This window comes from Oncorhynchus kisutch, linkage group LG23, assembly GCF_002021735.2.
Source record: "Oncorhynchus kisutch isolate 150728-3 linkage group LG23, Okis_V2, whole genome shotgun sequence".
In the NCBI taxonomy this organism is placed as follows: Eukaryota; Metazoa; Chordata; class Actinopteri; order Salmoniformes; family Salmonidae; genus Oncorhynchus; species Oncorhynchus kisutch.
Genome location: NC_034196.2, coordinates 10,672,338 through 10,692,498, shown reverse-complemented (window position 1 = coordinate 10,692,498; position 20,161 = coordinate 10,672,338). Strand labels below are relative to the sequence as shown.

The 20,161-nt window shown below is 41.2% G+C and overlaps 1 protein-coding gene across 3 annotated transcripts in view; it reads left to right on the top strand.

The window, feature by feature from the left end:
- The window catches only part of rai14 (retinoic acid induced 14), a 42,293-nt gene that overhangs the window by 3,667 nt on the left and 18,465 nt on the right, over nt 1-20,161 (top strand). For all 3 annotated transcript variants that reach the window (XM_020457365.2, XM_020457366.2, XM_020457364.2), the window contains exons 3-5: nt 14,580-14,710; nt 17,744-17,832; nt 18,427-18,491. In XM_020457365.2, coding sequence (XP_020312954.1) covers nt 14,580-14,710; nt 17,744-17,832; nt 18,427-18,491 — 285 coding nt within the window. The remainder of the gene's footprint in view (nt 1-14,579; nt 14,711-17,743; nt 17,833-18,426; nt 18,492-20,161) is intronic.

Sequence of the window (20,161 nt, the reverse complement as noted above, 5' to 3'; positions counted from 1 at the left end):
ACTGCAGGTGACCAATCATAGAATCTGGCAGTGGCGCAGCATAGGGGAATGAGACTGGCTGGGCGCAGCGGGACAGGGAGGAGTTCAAGCCTCTGAAGTACTATGCTATTAGAGTCTTTGTAGATCCCTATTCCCAAGGTCTCTGTGGTTTACAGTAGCTACCTTCTGGTCTGGCCGAGTTACCATGAACAGTTTTGTACACACACACCTACACATTTTACAATATTCCTCATTTGAAGTATTGGAGAAATATAGATATTGGCATGTGTACTCGAAGGTTGTTCCAGTCATTATTGTGGTATATCTATTGAAAATACCCACGGTCTGGCCGGTCGCGAGAAGAGAAATTGTAAACAACACTGGAAGCTATTACAACCATGTGTGACCATGCTCATCTTGTTGTCATGTCAACCTACTACCGTGTCCCTGCATTACCCTTCTCCCTCCCAGACAGACTATCTAGCCTACTACCATACTTCTGCACTGGAGTTGATGTATTACCCTGCCCTGGCTGCCCAGAGGGATTAACAAAGGCTTGTCTCAACATACCGCCCCCTCCAATCCCCTCTAGCCTCCAGACTGTGTCTAATTCATGCGTGTGCTGGATTATGTATCCTCGACTCACCAAACATGGCTGTCTGCATGATCTCAGCACAGAGCAGGCTACACGCACACTGTCTCTTATCTCTGTCGTCTTACTTAATGGGGGGACAGTGACAGTAAACCGGTGTAGGAGGGCTTTAATCTGGGCTGCCTGGTGGGGTGTGTGTGTGTGTGTGGGGGGGGGGGGGGGGGGGGGGGGTAGATCCCGTAGGCTTGTCTGAGGGGGGTCTCAGAGACAGCCCAAACACTGACGTGGAGTTTATTAAAACTAGCACCACGTGGATTCTTTATCAGTTGTTTACAGAAGCAGAGACAAAGTAGTGGAACTTGGTCAATAACAGAAGGCTTGCCTCCCAGTAATTCTAGGTTGAGCTGACGCTGACCCGGAGCATGGTATAGAATGGCTCTGTGGATGTTTAGAGCGCGGTGCTAATTCTGTCTGTGTTTGAACGCCACAATGAAAAAAAAAAAAAAATGTGGTAATAAATCAAATGTTCCTGGGCTCGGGCTGTGGCGTCAGTTACATTATCGCCAGGAATGAGGTAATGATACAGTCCACTGATCACTGATGAAGGGAATGCCACTAGAGTAGTGGGAGAGAGAGAAACTTAAGTAGAGATGTAAAGGAAGGCCTCCCTTTAAAGTTAAAGTTAACGAGTTATTGGATTTAGGACGTCTTGCATTACTGCAGGCATGACATGTGACCTGAAGGAGTCCAGGTGAAAAGCTTGTAAGTGAGATCACTGACAGGATCATACTGCTATTTGTCACAATTTGGCAACCTTGTGTCAATTTGTTCGCAGAACATCCCTCCTCTGGTCCATCTGATTCAGCTGATATTTTGTTAGTTGCGCTTCCATAATGCATAGAGTGAGAAGAGGAAACTACGTAATGAATGTGTTTCTGTGAGGGAGAGCTGTTTTTCCCACAATTTCTCAACAGGCATTCAGTGTTTCTGGAAATGGGGAGCTTTCTAAGTCGAATGTTGCTTATTTATTGAACAGGAAAGGCTATTTGTGTTAGTACTGGGCTTATTTATTGAACAGGAAAGGCTATTTGTGTTAGTACTGGGATTACTTATTGAACAGGAAAGGCTATTTGTGTTAGTACTGGGATTACTTATTGAACAGGAAAGGCTATTTGTGTTAGTACTGGGCTTATTTATTGAACAGGAAAGGCTATTTGTGTTAGTACTGGGCTTATTTATTGAACAGGAAAGGCTATTTGTGTTAGTACTGGGCTTATTTATTGAACAGGAAAGGCTATTTGTGTTAGTACTGGGATTACTTATTGAACAGGAAAGGCTATTTGTGTTAGTACTGGGCTTATTTATTGAACAGGAAAGGCTATTTGTGTTAGTACTGGGATTACTTATTGAACAGGAAAGGCTATTTGTGTTAGTACTGGGATTACTTATTGAACAGGAAAGGCTATTTGTGTTAGTACTGGGATTACTTATTGAACAGGAAAGGCTATTTGTGTTAGTACTGGGGATATTTATTGAACAGGAAAGGCTATTTGTGTTAGTACTGGGCTTATTTATTGAACAGGAAAAGCTATTTGTGTTAGTACTGGGCTTATTTATTGAACAGGAAAGGCTATTTGTGTTAGTACTGGGCTTATTTATTGAACAGGAAAAGCTATTTGTGTTAGTACTGGGCTTATTTATTGAACAGGAAAGGCTATTTGTGTTAGTACTGGGCTTATTTATTGAACAGGAAAGGCTATTTGTGTTAGTACTGGGCTTATTTATTGAACAGGAAAGGCTATTTGTGTTAGTACTGGGCTTATTTTTACTGTATGCATCAAAAGTGACATTTAGGCCTCACCTTGGGGACGTAACTGAAAGGAAACTCCTGCACAATAATAAACCTTGTGCTTCTCCTGCACAATAATAAACCTTGTGCTTCTCCTGCACAATAATAAACCTTGTGCTTCTCCTGCACAATAATAAACCTTGTGCTTCTCCTGCACAATAATAAACCTTGTGCTTCTCCTGCACAATAATAAACCTTGTGCTTCTCCTGCACAATAATAAACCTTGTGCTTCTCCTGCACAATAATAAACCTTGTGCTTCTCCTGCACAATAATAAACCTTGTGCTTCTCCTGCACAATAATAAACCCCACCAACTGCAATGGTTCAGAAAACCAGCATCTTCGCCAAGATCACATGTGAGGGAAAACATGATGTTCTTACTCCCAAACCCATACATATGCTTTCCAACAACAGTCCCTTGTCTGTACCCCTGCCTTGGCTACTCATCACCTTTACAAGATGAAAAACGGTGAAGTTAATTTGGCCAAGCTCAGTCTGCACTGCGGCGATGGGAAAGCCAGAGGATGGACTGAGAGACTTGACGCAAAAGGAAATGTGGAAATTATAATTTCTTCCCTCTGTTTATATAGCAGTAATTGATGCCATGGCAATATACAGTCAAGTATTTTTTGCATGATGTCTACACAATGGATTCCTAGCTACAATTGCTAGTCTAAATAGGCCATAAAGTTAATTTGACTAAATGTGGGGGTGTGCATTCAACACACGGAGGTTTAATACCGTGAGGTAATAATGTACATGTGAAAATGTACTATTTTGTATGAAAAAAATATGAGACTACTGCTATGTCTGAGAGTGGAAGTCTGTCTGAAACCTACCATATGTTCTTTGTTTAACTCTGATTTGTCTGTGGTCTCCAATCCCTTATTCTGTTTGGAGTTTCAAAGTCATGTATACTGCTCGAGCCTATTTGAGATTGCTTAAGCAATTTCAGCTGTTATTTAGTAGAAAGGATGCCTTGTTTTGGGGACATTGTGCATGTGCTTTGTGTTAGGAAGTGCTTGAAGTGAACATTTCCATTGTTTATCGTAATGCTGTAGATACTTGCCACCCTTTCTACACAGACATGCATCTGTGTGGTGGCAGACAGGCAATACCCATAGGGACGCACTTGAAGTGGTGTCAGACCTCGGGTCATCGGCTGTTCCTCAGATCATTTGTTTTGTGCAGTTGTCTTTGCTGAGCCTGAGAAACAAACCGTATTGCCTGTAGCAAGTTTGCGCTCCAGTGTAAAACTTTCTCCATAAGCCAAACATTAAAATCATGGCTCTTGGGTTTTGCTTGTCCTTGGGGGTCCAGAGAAGAGAGAGAGAGAGTGACTTTTACAGTTGCTGTCTGTCTGCACTAAGTGGTCTCTGTGTAAATCTAGGCTGATGATTTCACCAGCAGGCCGTAGTGGAAGTCCTTCAGACCAGACCCGGTATGGTAGTACAGTGCACGATAGTGAGAATACCAGAGGCATCAGGTATACTTATACAGTACATTGCTCTTATTGTGTGGAGAAGTAATCCTTGAATAGTTGGCACGGTAACAGTATAGAGAGAATACCAGAAGCTGGCTGAGTGACACAACTGTGAGCATTGGAATGAGAACAAGTCTACATATGGAAAAGTGTATTCGGATGGCAATCCAGAACAGAACACCCCATATACTTGACTATTGTGTAGAAAGTACATGCCTTGTTTCACAGTATTTACAGTTGAGGGAACACACTTTCCATGGACTGCTTCATGTCGAGCTTAACATACACTCGTAATAAAATGTTTACTAGGGTCTTGGTGTCTTTTACCTAGATTTTCCCTCTCACAATCTCCATAACCCCCCCAGGTCAAATCTATTTATACGATTTGGGCTGCAGATTATGGTCTAAGTGTACTTTTGCCCTCAGGAAATTGCATCCGGGATAGAGCTTTGCAAGATGCCCTCCTCTTTGTTGAGTGGGACACTCAAGCAGTTTCCAGAAATGCTGCATCTGCAATTCTCAGTAGGTCTTATGTAGTTTGTTTCTGTTCTGCAGTAAGTCCTCCTATACATGATTGATCTCTGCTATCCAGTAAAGAGCCCTGCTATCACCAGGGACCGCTGTGCTGCTAACCTGGTGTGACCCAGTGAGCTTCATTTACTGTGTGTTTATGATGTTGGCCCAGTTGCCTGCTGTACTGTAATGGGAGTGGCACAGTTAGGATCATTACATACTTGGTACAGCTAGGAGACCCAGGTGCTTGCATGACCTGTGGCTAAATAAGTTCTGCTCTACATATTTTGTTGACAGGCATCACTCAATCTTTTGGAATGAATTAGCAAATTCAGCTTTAAGTGTTATTGTTATTATGGCAACATTGGTGAGAGGATCAACAGTTTGTTTTAGTCGGATACTCAGTTCACTGTTTTAAGGGTCAGTCTTCTGATTTCCTTCTTCCTAATATAAAGTGTCTCAAACTAAACAAATACATTGAGTGTAGCTGAAGGAATTACAACTTTGCAGTCTGGGTTTGTTTTTTTTCTATTGCAGGGACGGGGCCTCAGAGAACAGGAAGTGGACTTGAGTCTAGAACAGATTTTGGAATAACATTTGATGTGAACATTTATTTTCACCTAATTCATGTCTATTTTCTTTGAATTCTCCATGCTGGTTATAAAAATGCTTTTGCTCAATTAGGATGAAATTGTGCATATCTGTTCCATTCAAAACTCGTTTTGATATTTGCCATGGGGATTAGTATTTCATGTGAATACTATCCGGTTTGACAACAAGCCTTCTTTTTTGAGATGTCACGTATGTCTCAGAGAGAGTATTGATAGGGGGGTTCACCTGTTGGGTTTCTGACCGGCGCATCCGGTGAGGTTCACAGCCCATACATAAAGTAGTCCCCCTGTACACCATACTGTAACCGGACTCATCAGGGATAGGGGTGTTCAGAGGAAAACCCGCTCGGGAACATTACAATAATAACCTTTTTTTTAAAATACTGTCAGGGTAATTCATGCCAAAGATAGTCTTTTTAGCATGTAATGTGCCCAAAAGGGAGTAGTTTCTCTATCATTGTGCTATCCTGCTGCCAGGCTATGAACAGAGACCATTGTGTAGTGATTTAGGGAGCAGAGTGCATGCTTTTCACAGGTTTGACTGGCCTATTGTATAGGAGATGGTACATGTTTAACCTGCCTATGGGCTGACACCATACTGTCTGTACCCTGGGGTTTAGGTTGGGAGACTATCATGGTGCTAGTTTCATAGGCAGATGAAACAATCCAATTAGTTGAAAATCCCAATTTTGAAGTATTGCAGGTGTGTAGCTTGATACAGTACAAACTACCAAAAGAGGCCCACCTATCCTGCATTAGATCAAACCGAACAATATTGATACAGTTTTGTGAAAAGGTAGTTGATTTTGGAACGTTACTCAGATTTTCGGGAACACTACTCAGAGGACAACTGTTCCCGCCCCTCTCGTTCTCCCGAGGAAGACCTGTTAGAGATAAGGGCTGAATGTTTACTCTTGGAAGAGGGTGGTTATGTTTGTCCCACGTCTTTCTTTACCCTGATGGTCATTTAGCCACACAAGCCCCTCCAGATAATGTTAAGTGTTTCCTGTTTTTACAGGGCTTGGCCCTGACTCAAGAGAGACCCCAGACCAGCCGGTAACCACGGGGCCATTTTACACAATATTTCATTCAGCTCTGGGTTTATGAAGGGATGTCGCTAGTCATGGTTTAGTTTTATACGCGTCCAAATCCAAGTGAAAATCTGTTCAATTGTTTACTCTTTAACTTCTGCATTAGTTTGAGTACATCGCAACTTCCTACAACCCCTCACTCAAACTGATCATCTGTCTCCATGTTTGACAAAAGAGCATATTCCAGCTCAAGCTGATCCATGTCTTCACTAATGTGATCCATGTACTTCTACTGATGGACAGTAGCCTAATTTGTAGCTAGTGTTTCCTTGCTTAGGGAGGGGGCTGACTCAGCCTGGATACAGTATACCGAGTTAGCTATTGCTCTAGATTTTGTTTTGAGTGAACATCTGCAGCAGTGAGGAGTCTCGCGTGACATATGTGCAAGGGCTGATACATACACATTTTAGTGTGGTGAGTGAGTGTACTATATAAGTAAGTGTGTATTACTATTATTTTGCATTTGCAAGATAATAGTAGTGGGGGGGGGGGGGGTTACTGTTGTGGCACAGCATCCAGCCACGCCCATATTACAGTGGTTTTGAATTTGATCCATTCCATGGAATGTCACTCCCTTTGAAATTTGAGCATTGCATTCCGCTCCACTTAGTCCACTACTGTAGATCTGTCAAATGCAATGGTAAGGCATTCACAGTCCAATGCAGCAATATCCCGCCTCCTGTATGTCCGTTTCATCTATCGCACTACACCGTACAGTCACGCGATATTGTTCAGTGTTCTGTTTGGTTAGTTCTTCTAGAGCACGGCAGTATTTTCATGTTTTGTTATCTTCTCCGTTCTACTGCAGTTGAAGTAATGCTGGTGCAACCACAGTTCCACAGACATCCTCTGGGTTCAAATGAAAGAGAACTGGGAACTGTGGATGTGGTTTGGAAATGCAGAGAAACTTCTCTTTGAAACTGTGAAATGTTTTTGCAGGCTCCAATCAACAACTTTATTATAGATTATTTACTAAATGTGAATAAGGCTAGTCGACATGTGACATCCAGCTGGAGTGTAGGCCTAATGGGCAGGAAGGTGATGTGGACATTGACCCCAGTCTGTCAGAAGTGCAGAGTGAGTGGTTTTTAATGGTGTTGGAGAACAGAGCAGACCAGAGCAGGACTGCCACCATTTAAAAGTAGCTGCACTGTGTCTCTGTATTAATCTGTAATCCCTGTTTACCCTCCTGCACATTCTGACAGTAGCCGCTATGGTCTCTCTATCTGGCTGGCTGGCTCACTCCCTTACTGTACTATACACTGACTGACTGTTATTGACTATCTTTGTCTGGCTCACTTCCTTGCTGCACTACCAAGGAGTCTGTCACTGACTGTCTGTAACTTCAAATCACATTTTTTTGGTTGCGTACACATATTTCGCAGATGTTATCGCAGGTGCAGCGAAATGCTTATATTTCTTGCTCCAACAGTGCAGTAATACCTGACAATACAATACAAAACAATACACAAATCCAAAAAATAAAAACGAAGTAATTAAGAAATATCAGAACGAGCAATGTCAGAGTCCGGAATATATATTTACCGTGCCTTCAGAAAGTATTCACAACAATTGACTTTTTCCACATTTTGTTGTGTTACAGCCTGAATTTAAAATGGATTAAATTGAGATGTTATGTCACTGGCCTACATACAATACCCCATAATGTCAAGGTGGAATTATGTTTTTTGAAATGTTTAGGAATTAATTTAAAATTAAGATAGTATTCACACCCCTTGACCTTTTCCACATTTTGTTGTTACAAAGTGGGATTCAAATTTATTTAATTGTATCTTTTTTTTAAAAAGATCTACACAAAATATTCTAATGGAAGAAAATTCTATCTTTGTAAAAAAAAAAATGGATGAAAAATAAAACGCATACAGTGCCATGGGAAAGTATTCAGACCCCTTGACTTTTTCCACATTTTGTTACGTTTCAGTCTTATTCTAAAATGGATTAAAACATTAAAAAATCCTCAGCAATCTACACACAATACTCCATAATGACAAAGCTAAACCAGGTATTTTTTCATTTTTTTTGCAAATGTATTAAAAATAAAGCTTCACGTCTGGAGGAAACCTGGCACCATCCCTACGGTGAAGCATGGTGGTGGGAGCATCATGCTGTGGACGTGTTTTTCAGCGGCAGGGGCTAGTCAGGATAGAGGCAAAGATGAATGGAGCAAAGTACAGAGAGATCCTTGATGAAGAGCGCTCAGGACTTCAGACTGGGGCGAAGGTTCACCTTCCAACAGGACAACGACCTTTAGCACACAGCGAAATACAACGCAGGAGTGACTTCGGGACAAGTCTCTGAATGTCCTTGAGTGGCCCAGCCAGAGCCCAGACTTGAACCAGATCAAACACCTCTGGAGAGACCTGAAAATAGATGTGCAGCAACGCTCCCCATCCAACCTGACAGAGATTGAGAGGATCTGCAGAGACGAATGGGAGAAACTCCCCAAATACAGGTGTGCAATGCTTGCACCAACTTTTTTTTATAAGCCTAATTATAGAATTACATATAGAATCCCTATTAATTCACGAGGATCTCTGTGGGCCTTGTCGTAAAGATTTATAATTTTAACTTTAAAATGTTTTACTTTTTATTGTCTCATGAACATAACCCGTTACACAAAACACCAAAAAGTGTCATGGCATTTGGCGATTGTCATTAGGCCAGAATTAATGCGTCCACTGTTGTCTGCACACGGCTCAGTAGTGTCGGCCACTCATCCCTGCCGTGGCAAAATGTCAGTGTTCTCGTGGAACCACATCACATTTTAGAGTGTAGGCTGTACCACTCATTTTCAGTGGTGTAAAGTACTTAAGTAAAGTAGTACTTTAAAGTATTTTTACTTAAGTAGTTTTTTTGGGTGTCTGTACTTTACTTTACTATTCATTTTTTTGACAACTCTTACTTTTACTTCACTACATCCCATAAAGAAAATATTGTACTTTTAACTCCATACATTTTCCCTGACAACCCACAAAGTATTACTTACATTTTGAATGCTTAGCTGAACACGCACTTATCAAGTGAACACATGGTCATCCCTACTGCCTATGTTCTGGCAGACTCAGTAAACAGAAATTCATCTTTTGTAAATAATATCTGAGTGTTGGAGTGTGCCCCTGGCTATCTGTACATATAAAATAAAAGAACACGGTGCTGTCCGCTTTGCTTAATATAAGGAATTTGAAATGATTCATACTTTTACTTTTGATACTTAAGTATATTTAAAACCAAATACTTGTAGACTTTTACTCAAGGACTATTTTACTGGGCGACTTTCACTTTTACTTGAGTAACTTTCTATTAAGCTATCTATACTTTTACTCAAGTATGACAATTGAGTACTTTTCCCACCACTGCCCATTTTCGAATCCATTCGCACATTTTTCTGACATGCGGTTATGATAAAAAGTTGTGTAATAGCCTACAGTTTTCTTGAAATTTTGTTTTAGTTATTGTGATTGGCCCAGGTTTTACCAGTACGGCGTACCCCCACTATTTATTTTGCCGGGACACCGTACTGGACTGTACCGCCTTACTTTCACCCCTGACTGTATCAGAGATTCAATGACCAGGAGATTGCATGTGATGAGCTGCTGCATCTTGCAGCTGGACCTTTTCCTTATCCTCAGCTAGCTGCATGTAGAGATAGCCTAGCCGACTGGAATAACACTGGCTATTCCCAAATCTCTTGCAGAGCCGTGTCTCATTACGCTGCATACCAAAAATAGTGACAGAGACTTTAGCAGCCAGCAGCCACACTGGGCCCTCTACAGTATATATCAGGGCTGACTTCGCTGCTCTACTTTCCCCTGGCCCCTGCTGTGTAGAAACTGCAGGTCACCAAGTCCTCCACCAGCACGGCTCAGTTAGCGCTACAACAGAAAGGGATGAATCAATTTATAAACAAAGCACTGTGAGCAGTAAGCACCACTGTTCAATCACATCCCATGGACAAATTCATGCAGTATACAGTCATTTTCATGAGTACATAATACTAGAAATGTTGTTTTGACAATGTACCTTTTTTCTGTTCCTACAGTGTATGTAGTATATGTAATATTTGACATCTGTAGGAACCTTCAAAGGGTATTGTTTTCCAGACGTTATACACCGAGTCACCTGGCTTGTTATATAAAGCAGGCAGACGGGCAGCAAGGTTTTCAGTTCCTGTTCAATTGAACGTTCGAATGGACAAAACGAGTGACCTAAGCGACTTTGAGTGTGTTATTATCTTCTGTGCCAGGTGTGCCGGTTCCAATACCTCAAACGACTGGCTTCCTGGGCTTTTCACATACATCATAGTCTAGGGTTTACAAACACAAAACATCCAGACAGCGGCGGTCCTGTGGACGAAAACAGCTCGTTGAGGAGAGAGGCCGAAGGAGAATGGCAAGAATCGTGCAAGCGAACAGGCGGGCCAAATAACGGCACAGTACAACAGTAGTGTGCAGAACGGCGTCTCGGAATGCACAACTCAGCGGTCCTTGTCACGAATGGGCTATTGCAGTAGACGACCACACCGGGTTCCACTCCGGCTCCAGTGGCCACACGATCACCAACACTGGGCAATTGAGGAGTGGAAAAACATTGCCTGGTTCGACGAATCTCAGTTCCTGTTGCGTCATGCTGATGGCAGAATCAGGATTTGGTGTAAGCAACATAAGTCCATGGACCCATCCTGCCTGGTGTTACCTGTACAGGCTGGTGGCAGTGGTCTAATAGTGTGGAGAATGTTTTCCTGGCACACATTAGGTCCCTTGATACCAATTGAGCCACCTTTCCATGGCCCCAAAAATTCAGGCTGTTATGGAAGAAAAGGGGCTCCGGCCTGGTACTACCGTAGATGGGTGTATCTAACAAAATGGCCACTGAGTGTATACAGTATGTCACGTTTCAGTTCATTATCTATAGATCACAGCAACAGCCTTCAGATGAGATGACTGTAGTCTGCCTGCACAGTACCTGAGCTTGATATTAATAAGAGGAATAATCTACCATACAACACCAACGTCAGATCATCCTGACAGTATAACCCCTTCACTATTTAGGAGCTAGAGTTCTACAGGGAAGAAACATGTGTTCACTAATTGCTACCACTAGGCTTGTGTTATCTAATACTGTAAGATATGCTTTCAGTTTGAGTTTCTCAAGGAAAACCAGTTGGCTGAATCCAAATGCCCTCTATTACCATGTATGGAAAGTTGGAAACCAATCACGTGGAGGTTTTCAGATTTGTTTTACCTATTTGTCCACTTACCCACGTGAAAAAAATACTACAGTACTTACTACATCATTCTATACTAAACTGTAGTAGATTATAGAATACTATACTACACACTGCAGTATCCCTCGATCATGTGTAGTACTTACTATAGAATGTTGTAGAATACTATAGTAAATACTAGAGTATTATCTGCAAAAAATCACTGTAGTAAATAGTACAGTAATGTATACAACAGTCCACAAAAGCACTACATTAATTACTATAGTATATACTAAGTTTTCTTTTACCAATTTTAGACAATAGTTAAGTGTAGACTTTAGATTCTGCAAAAAGAGATTACAGTGAATACTACAGTAAAGTCCGCAAAAACACTACAGTATTTATTAAAAAAAAAATATATATATAGTATTTTTTTTATGTGGAAAGTTGTGTGTGAGCTGAGTTTATAGATGATGAATGTGTTATACCCTGCTGTGTGTACCAGATCAGAACAGTGCATCTTGCCGGTGTTGGGTAGGGTAAGGTTTGGTATTCCCGGACTGTCTTTGAGCTGGTTTCTGTTACAACATTCCCAAAATAGTGATAGAGTAGAGGAGTGTCTGACCCCTCTGCTCTTTCTGCAGCTCATCTATGCATACCTGAGGTCGCAGGTCTCTTCAACAGGTCCCCTTCCTCTGCTCACGTGTCGGTGTCAGGTAGAACCCATAAGAACTAATAACATAGCTTCAACGTAAACCTGGCTTTGAAATAGCTTTGGAAAGGACACCATGGAATAAGCACCATCTCCTACCGTCCATACATACTGATGTCTGATAGACATCTTGACTTTTGATGACACTTCTATTGTAGGATGGCCCTCAAATAAAACTGAATTAATACTACCTACCAGGCCAGACAGCTTTACGTGCTGCTCTGAAGGAAACTGAGTACATGAGTCAGTCACAAAGCATTGGTCCGGTTTGTTTTTAGTGTGGGAGGGAGTGCTAAAGCCTCTTGACTGGGGGAGAGTTCTCAGTGTTATTTTCCTCCCTGTTACAGAGGCGGACTGTCAGACTGATGGATAGTCCTCCTCTTGCTTGAAGAGTCAACTTTCAGAGTTCCCACTCTACTCAGTCACCTTCTCTCTCTCTCTCTCTCTCTCTCTGCGCTTACGTGCACACAAGTGCGGAGAGAATGGATACATGTTCTCCCTTCATAACTCTCGTTCCAGACGGAGCCTCCCATCATCCTAACAGTTAAGCCAGTGCCTTAACCCTCCAAAAAGATGGACGTGAGTGGGTGGATGGCTGCTATCATTGAGCATGCCAGGCAGGTTAGGGCAGAGTCAGTGTGGCCTGGCCAGCCAGTGACCTCCCATTATGAGGTCAGACTGGAGCCCTGTACGTCTTGACAGTCAGTCAGGATTACAAATGAGGGCAATTCGTTGTTAAAATGGACTGTGGCAGAGTTAGAAAAACAATCCTCCCTGTTTCGGGACATTTCAACCATTCCCGTGGCCTCATTTATCAACGGTGCATGCGCACAAAAATACCCGAAACCTTTCGTGCGCTAGTTTCCCCGCAAAGGTTCGTATTTATCAATGCTGAACTTGAAGGGAAAGTTTGCGTATTTCCACGCACTTCTTAAACCATATTTACGCACGACTCCTAGTGGTTTATCAATTGTAATAATGGTAGGCTAATAAAACATTAGAGTAGGCCTAATGATAAAACGGGTGCATTTTCTATTGGTAAGAAGGTCGCATAGCAATGTCGCCCAATATAGGATATTTATTGTACTTTTATTATATAGGCCTAAATCATAATCATATTGCTGGGCATGTATCCTTTTCTCACATGACTGGTTTATACACAACAATTAGTAGGCTACCATTTATCAATCGCTCATTCAATAGTCAACCATGCTCGAAAGTAAAGAGCGTTGGCCTCAGACAGTATGGGTAGGGTACAGTATTGCTGGGCGATAGGAGCTCGAGTCTGCGCAACATAATATCCTGTTTAATCTCAAAACCTATACCAAGGCAGGACATAGAAACACAATCATTTATTGATGAATATTATTATTATAATATTTTTTGGGGGGGGGGGTTTATTTGGTACATTTTTTATTTAGGACATTTAGATAAACAAAATATTGAACAATTCGTATTTTGGATAACGTGTGCACTGTAGCATTTACTTTTAAAGTGTTCAATAGACAGTTCATTCTGCAAAATTCACGGCCAGTGTTTGGCAGTCGCAGCTAAACAATGTCACTCGCTAATTTCTCGAAAAAAGATCACATTTGACAAAGCGCTTTAGAAACTGTCATGACCCAGTTCCAACATCTTCAAATCATACAGCCAATGAGGGGATTTATGTTACCATAAAACGCTAATGGAGGGCGTTTTCCAGGCGGGGTTGTAACGCGAGCGCAGAAATATAAAATGGCTCTGATTTATCAATGAAAACATGCGTCTATGTTGAAAGCGACAGTTTGGTAAATCTCAATTATTTGTTGCGCACGCAAATCTAGAATCTCCATGTACGCCAGAATTGTGTTAGAAATGTGTGCACGGTTGATAAATGAGGCCCCTGGGCTCTGGTAAAATGAATGCCCTTGTAAATCTCTGCAGACAAGCATTTATTTGAGCAATTGATTTCATGATGTAGGAGCAGAGGGAAGCTGGCTCCCCGAGGCATTGTGTTTTCACAGTAATATGATCCAGTGGACTCAGGCAAGAAAACATGGGATAAGCCTAAGGTTTCGAACTGAATGAGTGTCATGTAGTATAGCCACGGTCATCAGGCCACGGTGGCCAAAAATGTGTTAAAAGTGAAACAATCTTCTGTTAATGGCTTTGAAACAACCTCCTGGTGCAGCTTGTCTAATGCCTTTAAGCTATAATGGAACTGTGTTCATCAAGTTATGTAATGGGGAGATCCCTATTTAAGGATTAAGTCTAAATGGGATTATCACCTAGACTAGAGGTCACCAGAGAGACAAGGCTGGCCGTGTTCACATGCTGAATTGTGTTAGCTAGGTTCACTGTGGAGTAAAACCAACCAAAAGCTATGACGTCTCTTATCTTTTATGCTAATTGTCTACAATGGGTAAGGAACTGTGGCTTTTGCCACACAGGATTTGAACAGTAGTGGGAGGGTGGTAGGTACATTCAACTCTGTGAATGAGAAGCATTAACCTCTGTGATATTGTTTCCTTCTCTCCCTCCTCAGGCCCATGAATGGAGCAAAAACGATGAGCGCCTCCTGGCAGCTGTGGAACATGGGGAGGTGGAGAAGGTGGCCTCTCTCCTCACCAAGAAAGGAGCCAGCGCGGTCAAACTGGACAATGAGGGAAAGTCAGCGTGAGTATCGAGGGTTGAGGGATGGTGTTGAGCCACACACAGATAAGAAACAGGGAATTGGGACAGCTTGGAGATTTAGGAGGTGAATTAAAGGACCATTTGAAATATGAGTATAGTCATGTTTATTGTTTAAATCAATTACATATTTGCTAATCTTCCCCAGACCATCTACAACTCCAACACTGAAACTGTTTCAGTGCAGAATAGAAGTTGCAGTATGTGGATATTCCCCTACAGTTCTATGATGACACATCCTACAATAGTTGATAATAATGGAATTGGCCCCGGGCAACTGTTCGACTCAATAAGCCATAGCCCCTGTCACTAGTGGAGATGCTATTGAACTGAACTGCCCTATATACCCCGTTGAAGGAGGGAATAAGTCATCTGGAGCCAGAGACGGTTTAGGTATTATCATGGTTAGAGAAAGTTAAAGAAAGTCATGCAAATCACTGGTTCTGAATTAACTGCAACCTGACAATGAGTTGCTAAGTATAGTACCATAGAGATGTAATTGTATCTGTACGAGCATCGCTGTCATCGTATATCTCCTTTCTTCCTCCTTTTGTCTATCTGTTTAGCTTTGCCCTTCCTCCTATTCCATAATGAATATGTGCTAACGTCTAAATGGCATCTTTTGTTACTCATGATGGGGGAAATGATTAAATTGGTGAGCTAATGATTCATAAAATGCACCCCACGCACTGTTTTGGCAAAGCCATTCCTGTGCCCTTCTCTCTTTTCATGTGTACAAACCTGTGAGAATCTATGGCCTTTCATTGATCGCCTATTGAACATGATATAATTCCAATTGTATAGAGTAGGGCATGGTCTCCTTTGTGTTTAACAATCTCCCAAATACCACAAAGCGTGATTGTGTCCTGATATTGTCCTGATTTCTATAGGCTCTGAATGGACTTGACAGCCATGCTCCCACTTCCTAGCTGGACCAGATAATGCAGAGGGACAGTGTTAATGTTTGACCTCTTTCTGACAGTTGTAGACAGAGCACCACCACCAGAGACCAGTGAAAGATGACACCACTGACCTAAATATATTTAGTCATTTACTTTGAGGGAGATATGCACACACCAGCCAGCCACACAATTAGGGCTGGAAATTGCCAGGGACCTCACGATACGATATTATCACGATACTTAGTTGCCGATATGTATTGCGATTCTCGCGATTCTATGTGTTATGAATCGGAAACTGTGATTTTATTGTGATTTGATGTCCCAAAAATATTGCTCACTATATATCTGCTGCAGAGAGACAAGAGAAAGAATGAGAATGAGTTTTGATCAGTCCGGGGGAATAAAAGGGCTGAAAACAAGTTGGCTCACTATTTAAAAAGAAGATGGAGGACAAGCTATAGGATGAAAACTACCAGAGTTTTGGCACAGGTACAGCTGAATACAGAAACTATTTGACATTAAAAACACCTACGTAGCCTGATAGTTACATATTGCAATATTCTTTTTGGACCATATTATATAGACATTTGACTCCCAAGTATCGATTTTTCGAATATATATATATATATATGTCTATATAATATCGTCCAAAAAATAATATTGCAATATGTAACTATCAGGCGACGTAGGTGTTTTTAATGTCACTTATATAAAGACACCATTGTTTACATATCTGACCTTCCCATGTTTCCCAGAAGGACACACACTGACTGGCATGGCATTCCCAAACAGTCAGTGTCGCCATGGAGATACTGGAGACTTCTAATTTGTACATAATGACTAGAATGGGTGGTGGTGTTGGTGCTGGTGTCTGAAAGCACGACATCTCTCATTATTATTATTATTGCAAAACACACACAGACAGATAATCACGTGATAACTCCGTTTGTGTGTGTGTGTCCTGATTCATTAGGAAAATGTAACTCATTCAGTTCATTACATGACGTGTAACTGCAAGTCATTGTCTTAAATTAATATTGATAATATCGTTTTCTAGGAGTTAAATTGTGCCCTTCCACTTGTGCTTGTTATCATAAATGAATAATAATTTATTGACCTAGCAATTGATGTCCCGAGGAAGTGTAATTGGTGTTGAAATGGGGCTCACTGTGGAAGCTGTTGAAGAATGCTTAATTAAACATTCATTAAAAATGAAACTGACTATTCTGGCTGTGCCAGGCATATTAAACATGTTAGTCAGGCAAGTGTGTTTGATTAATGCCTTTCCATTCTGAGGGTAATTCATTTCAGCAGATACACTGTGTAAGCTCTATTAAATAGTCTAGACACTTAACTTATCTAAACACTTGCTTATCTAAATGTTCCAATATTAGATCATCCATGTTCATTACAAAAAAAATCTGTGTTCTTCCAAAGTATGTAAAAGAAATGGTCTCGTTATCTCTTCCAATTAAAATCACAACTTTTCACAGCAGAACTGAATTATTAACAGGTGCAAACACACGTGGATGATTACTCAGTCTGACTACTTCAATATTTCCCTCACACGTCCTTGGATCAGTCCAAGTCATTTGGAAGAAGTGCACCAGAATGCTTGGAATCTGGAACCTGCTATGCGTTTTTTTTTTGTTCATAGTTTTGAGGAAGACAATCTCTATAGCGGTGGTAATTGCTCTGTTGTCGTGTTCTTGAGTTGAACGGTGCTAGAGGCCATGCGTGTGCGTGTGCGTGTGTGTGTGTATTAGCTCTGAGTCTGCTTGATGGCCTGGAGCAGAGCTCATTGATCCACAGCAATGCACTCCCCCTGTTCTAACACCACATTCCGTAGCACCGAATTCAAAAGTCACCTCCCCACTTAACCTTCTCTTGATGGCCAGTGATAATCATATTGACAGATCACATTGGTGAACATTGAATTGTAGTGTTGTTGACTCTTTGTTTGCTTTTTGTGTAGGGAATTGAAGTATTTTTTTTTCTTTCTTCACAATTGATTGCTGTATTTTCTGTTTATTCCTTCAATGACATGTTTAATCTCCACTGTACCATTCCACTGTGTTAGACTGATCATCTCTATATGCTGTCTCTCCTCGTACAGTCTCCATGTGGCTGCCACCCGTGGTCAAACTGATTGTCTGGCAGTCATCCTGGCCCATGGAGTGGACACATCAATCATAGACACCTCAGGTTAGTGGACTGCATTCCTCAGGGTTCCCCAATAGGTGATTTTTATTTGGCGCCTTGAGCTTTCGGAGCAATTTTTTTGTAATTCATTTCTGTTGTTGGACATTTTAAAGACTGTCAAATCACCAGGAAATCATTTTAACGTGATTTAAAATATGTTCCCAAGTATTCCCATGCATAAATTGAGGTATAAATCAAGGTTTGTAATGATTCAGTTTTTCTCAAATACTATATCTGTTTGGGATTTTTGCTCTCAATTTGTAGTCTACAAATGATTTATAACTATGTTTTGCCACCCCCACCCACCCCACCCCACACACATGGCTGAATTGGGACACCTGACATACCTTGTACTGTGCCTGCCCAAAGATCCAGATGAATAATTCAAGGCAGAGCTACTTACATAACATGTGAATATCTCCTGAACATAGTGTAGGTGAACATTCACCTATAGACCTAATCTGCCCAGAAACCTTTCTCAAGTATGATTCTACTGCTAGTGGTTACAGATATAGACTTGAGACCAGCAGGGAGTTGAATTAAACTGAAGCTGCAACGTAAGATATCTCACCTGGATGTATTTTTTTCCCCCTTCAGGTTTTAGTGCTTTACACCTCGCTGCCAAAAACAACCATCAGGAGTGTGCCAAAAAGCTTATACAGGTGAGATGGAGCTACTGAATAAATGAAACTGCAAACGTAAATGTTGACTGATAACTCACTCACTGGCTGTATCGGATGAAGCCATTGATATATTCTCCAGTAGTTCATCATGATCACCCTTATGTATGGGTCATGTGTATGCAAGCGAGCTAAAACAGTTGTGCTTTTCGTTGAATCCCAATTTTAAAAAGAGTCTCTCTGACCATTGTGAAGATGGGTTCACCGAGTGACTGTTAATGTCTTGTGGTGAGAGGTGTGTCATATCTAGTTGTGTTCTGTCTGGTGGTTCTTCGGTCTGTCCTAGTGCATCGGCTGACCTAACCCCATGACCTCTTCTCTATCCTTCACACAACTATGATATGACCTCAGTTCAGCCATGCGTACGTCCACACAATAAAAGTCTGTTAATGCATCTGCAGGAACTTGTGGAAATCAACAAGTACAGTGGATAGCTTGTTCAAGTCTTGATGTAGTGAAATCAGGGATTTCTGTGTGCATGAAGTGTTCTTAGTCAGTATTTTTTAACATGTCATAATTGTGTACGTAAAATATGATTTTATGACGCTGTCAGAATCAAGTCTACACCACAGTGTGCATACAAGATAATACTTCATTAATCAGAATGGCTGACTCTTACTGTAATATGATCTGCGAGTCAGTGTTAATTTCATCAACAATAACTATGATGAAAATGACTCTGAAAAACATCTTTCAGTTGTGCGGTCTGATTGAACTGATCTGCCCCGCTCTCCCACACAGCTCCCAAGCGGTCACTTCAGTCACACTTTTGAACTGATGCGAAGCCAGCACACTTGACTTGTAAATAACCTCAACTAGAAACAATGTTTACTCTCTCTCTTACTTTAATATGTAGGCTATTTTTGCCTTGATTGCATCAGAAGCTCTATTTTCCCATGTGCTCTGTTTTTCTCTAATCTGTGTTGCCGCTCTTACACCTTGGTCCGCAAATGCTATTTGAGTTTGCTTTTTGCCTATAGAGAAAAACTAATGCTATTTGAATTTGCTTTTTTCCTATAGAGAAAAACTAATGCTATTTGAATTAGCTTTTTTCCTATAGTGAAAAACTAATGCTATTTGAATTTGCTTTTTTCCTATAGTGAAAAACTAATGCTATTTGAATTTGCTTTTTTCCTATAGTGAAAAACTAATGCAGTTAGAATTAGCTTTTTTCTTATAGTGAAAAATGAATGCTGTTGAATATTAGGAGTGCAGTAATATATCTGGCATTTTTGTAAAGCTCAAATTCTAAATTGTTGAACCTGTAGCCAAGGAAAGGATTCAGACTTTTTCAACATTTTGTTTAGTTTCAGAAAACGTATTAAATTGTTTTTTCCCTCATCAATCTACATACAATACCCCATAATGACAAAGCGTTTTTAGAAATGTTTGCAAATTACATAAGTATTCAGACCCTTTACTCAACCCTTTGTTGAAGCACCTTCGTCAGCGATTACAGCTTCAAGTCTTCTTGGATATGATGCTACAAGCTTGGCACACCTGTATTTGTGGAATTTTTCCCATTCTTCTCTGCAGATTCTCTCAAGCTCTGTCAGGTTGGATGGGGAGCGTCACTGCACAGCATTTTTCCGGTCTCTCCAGGGATGTTTGATCGGGTTCAAGTCCGGGCTCTGGCTGGGGCACTCAAGGAT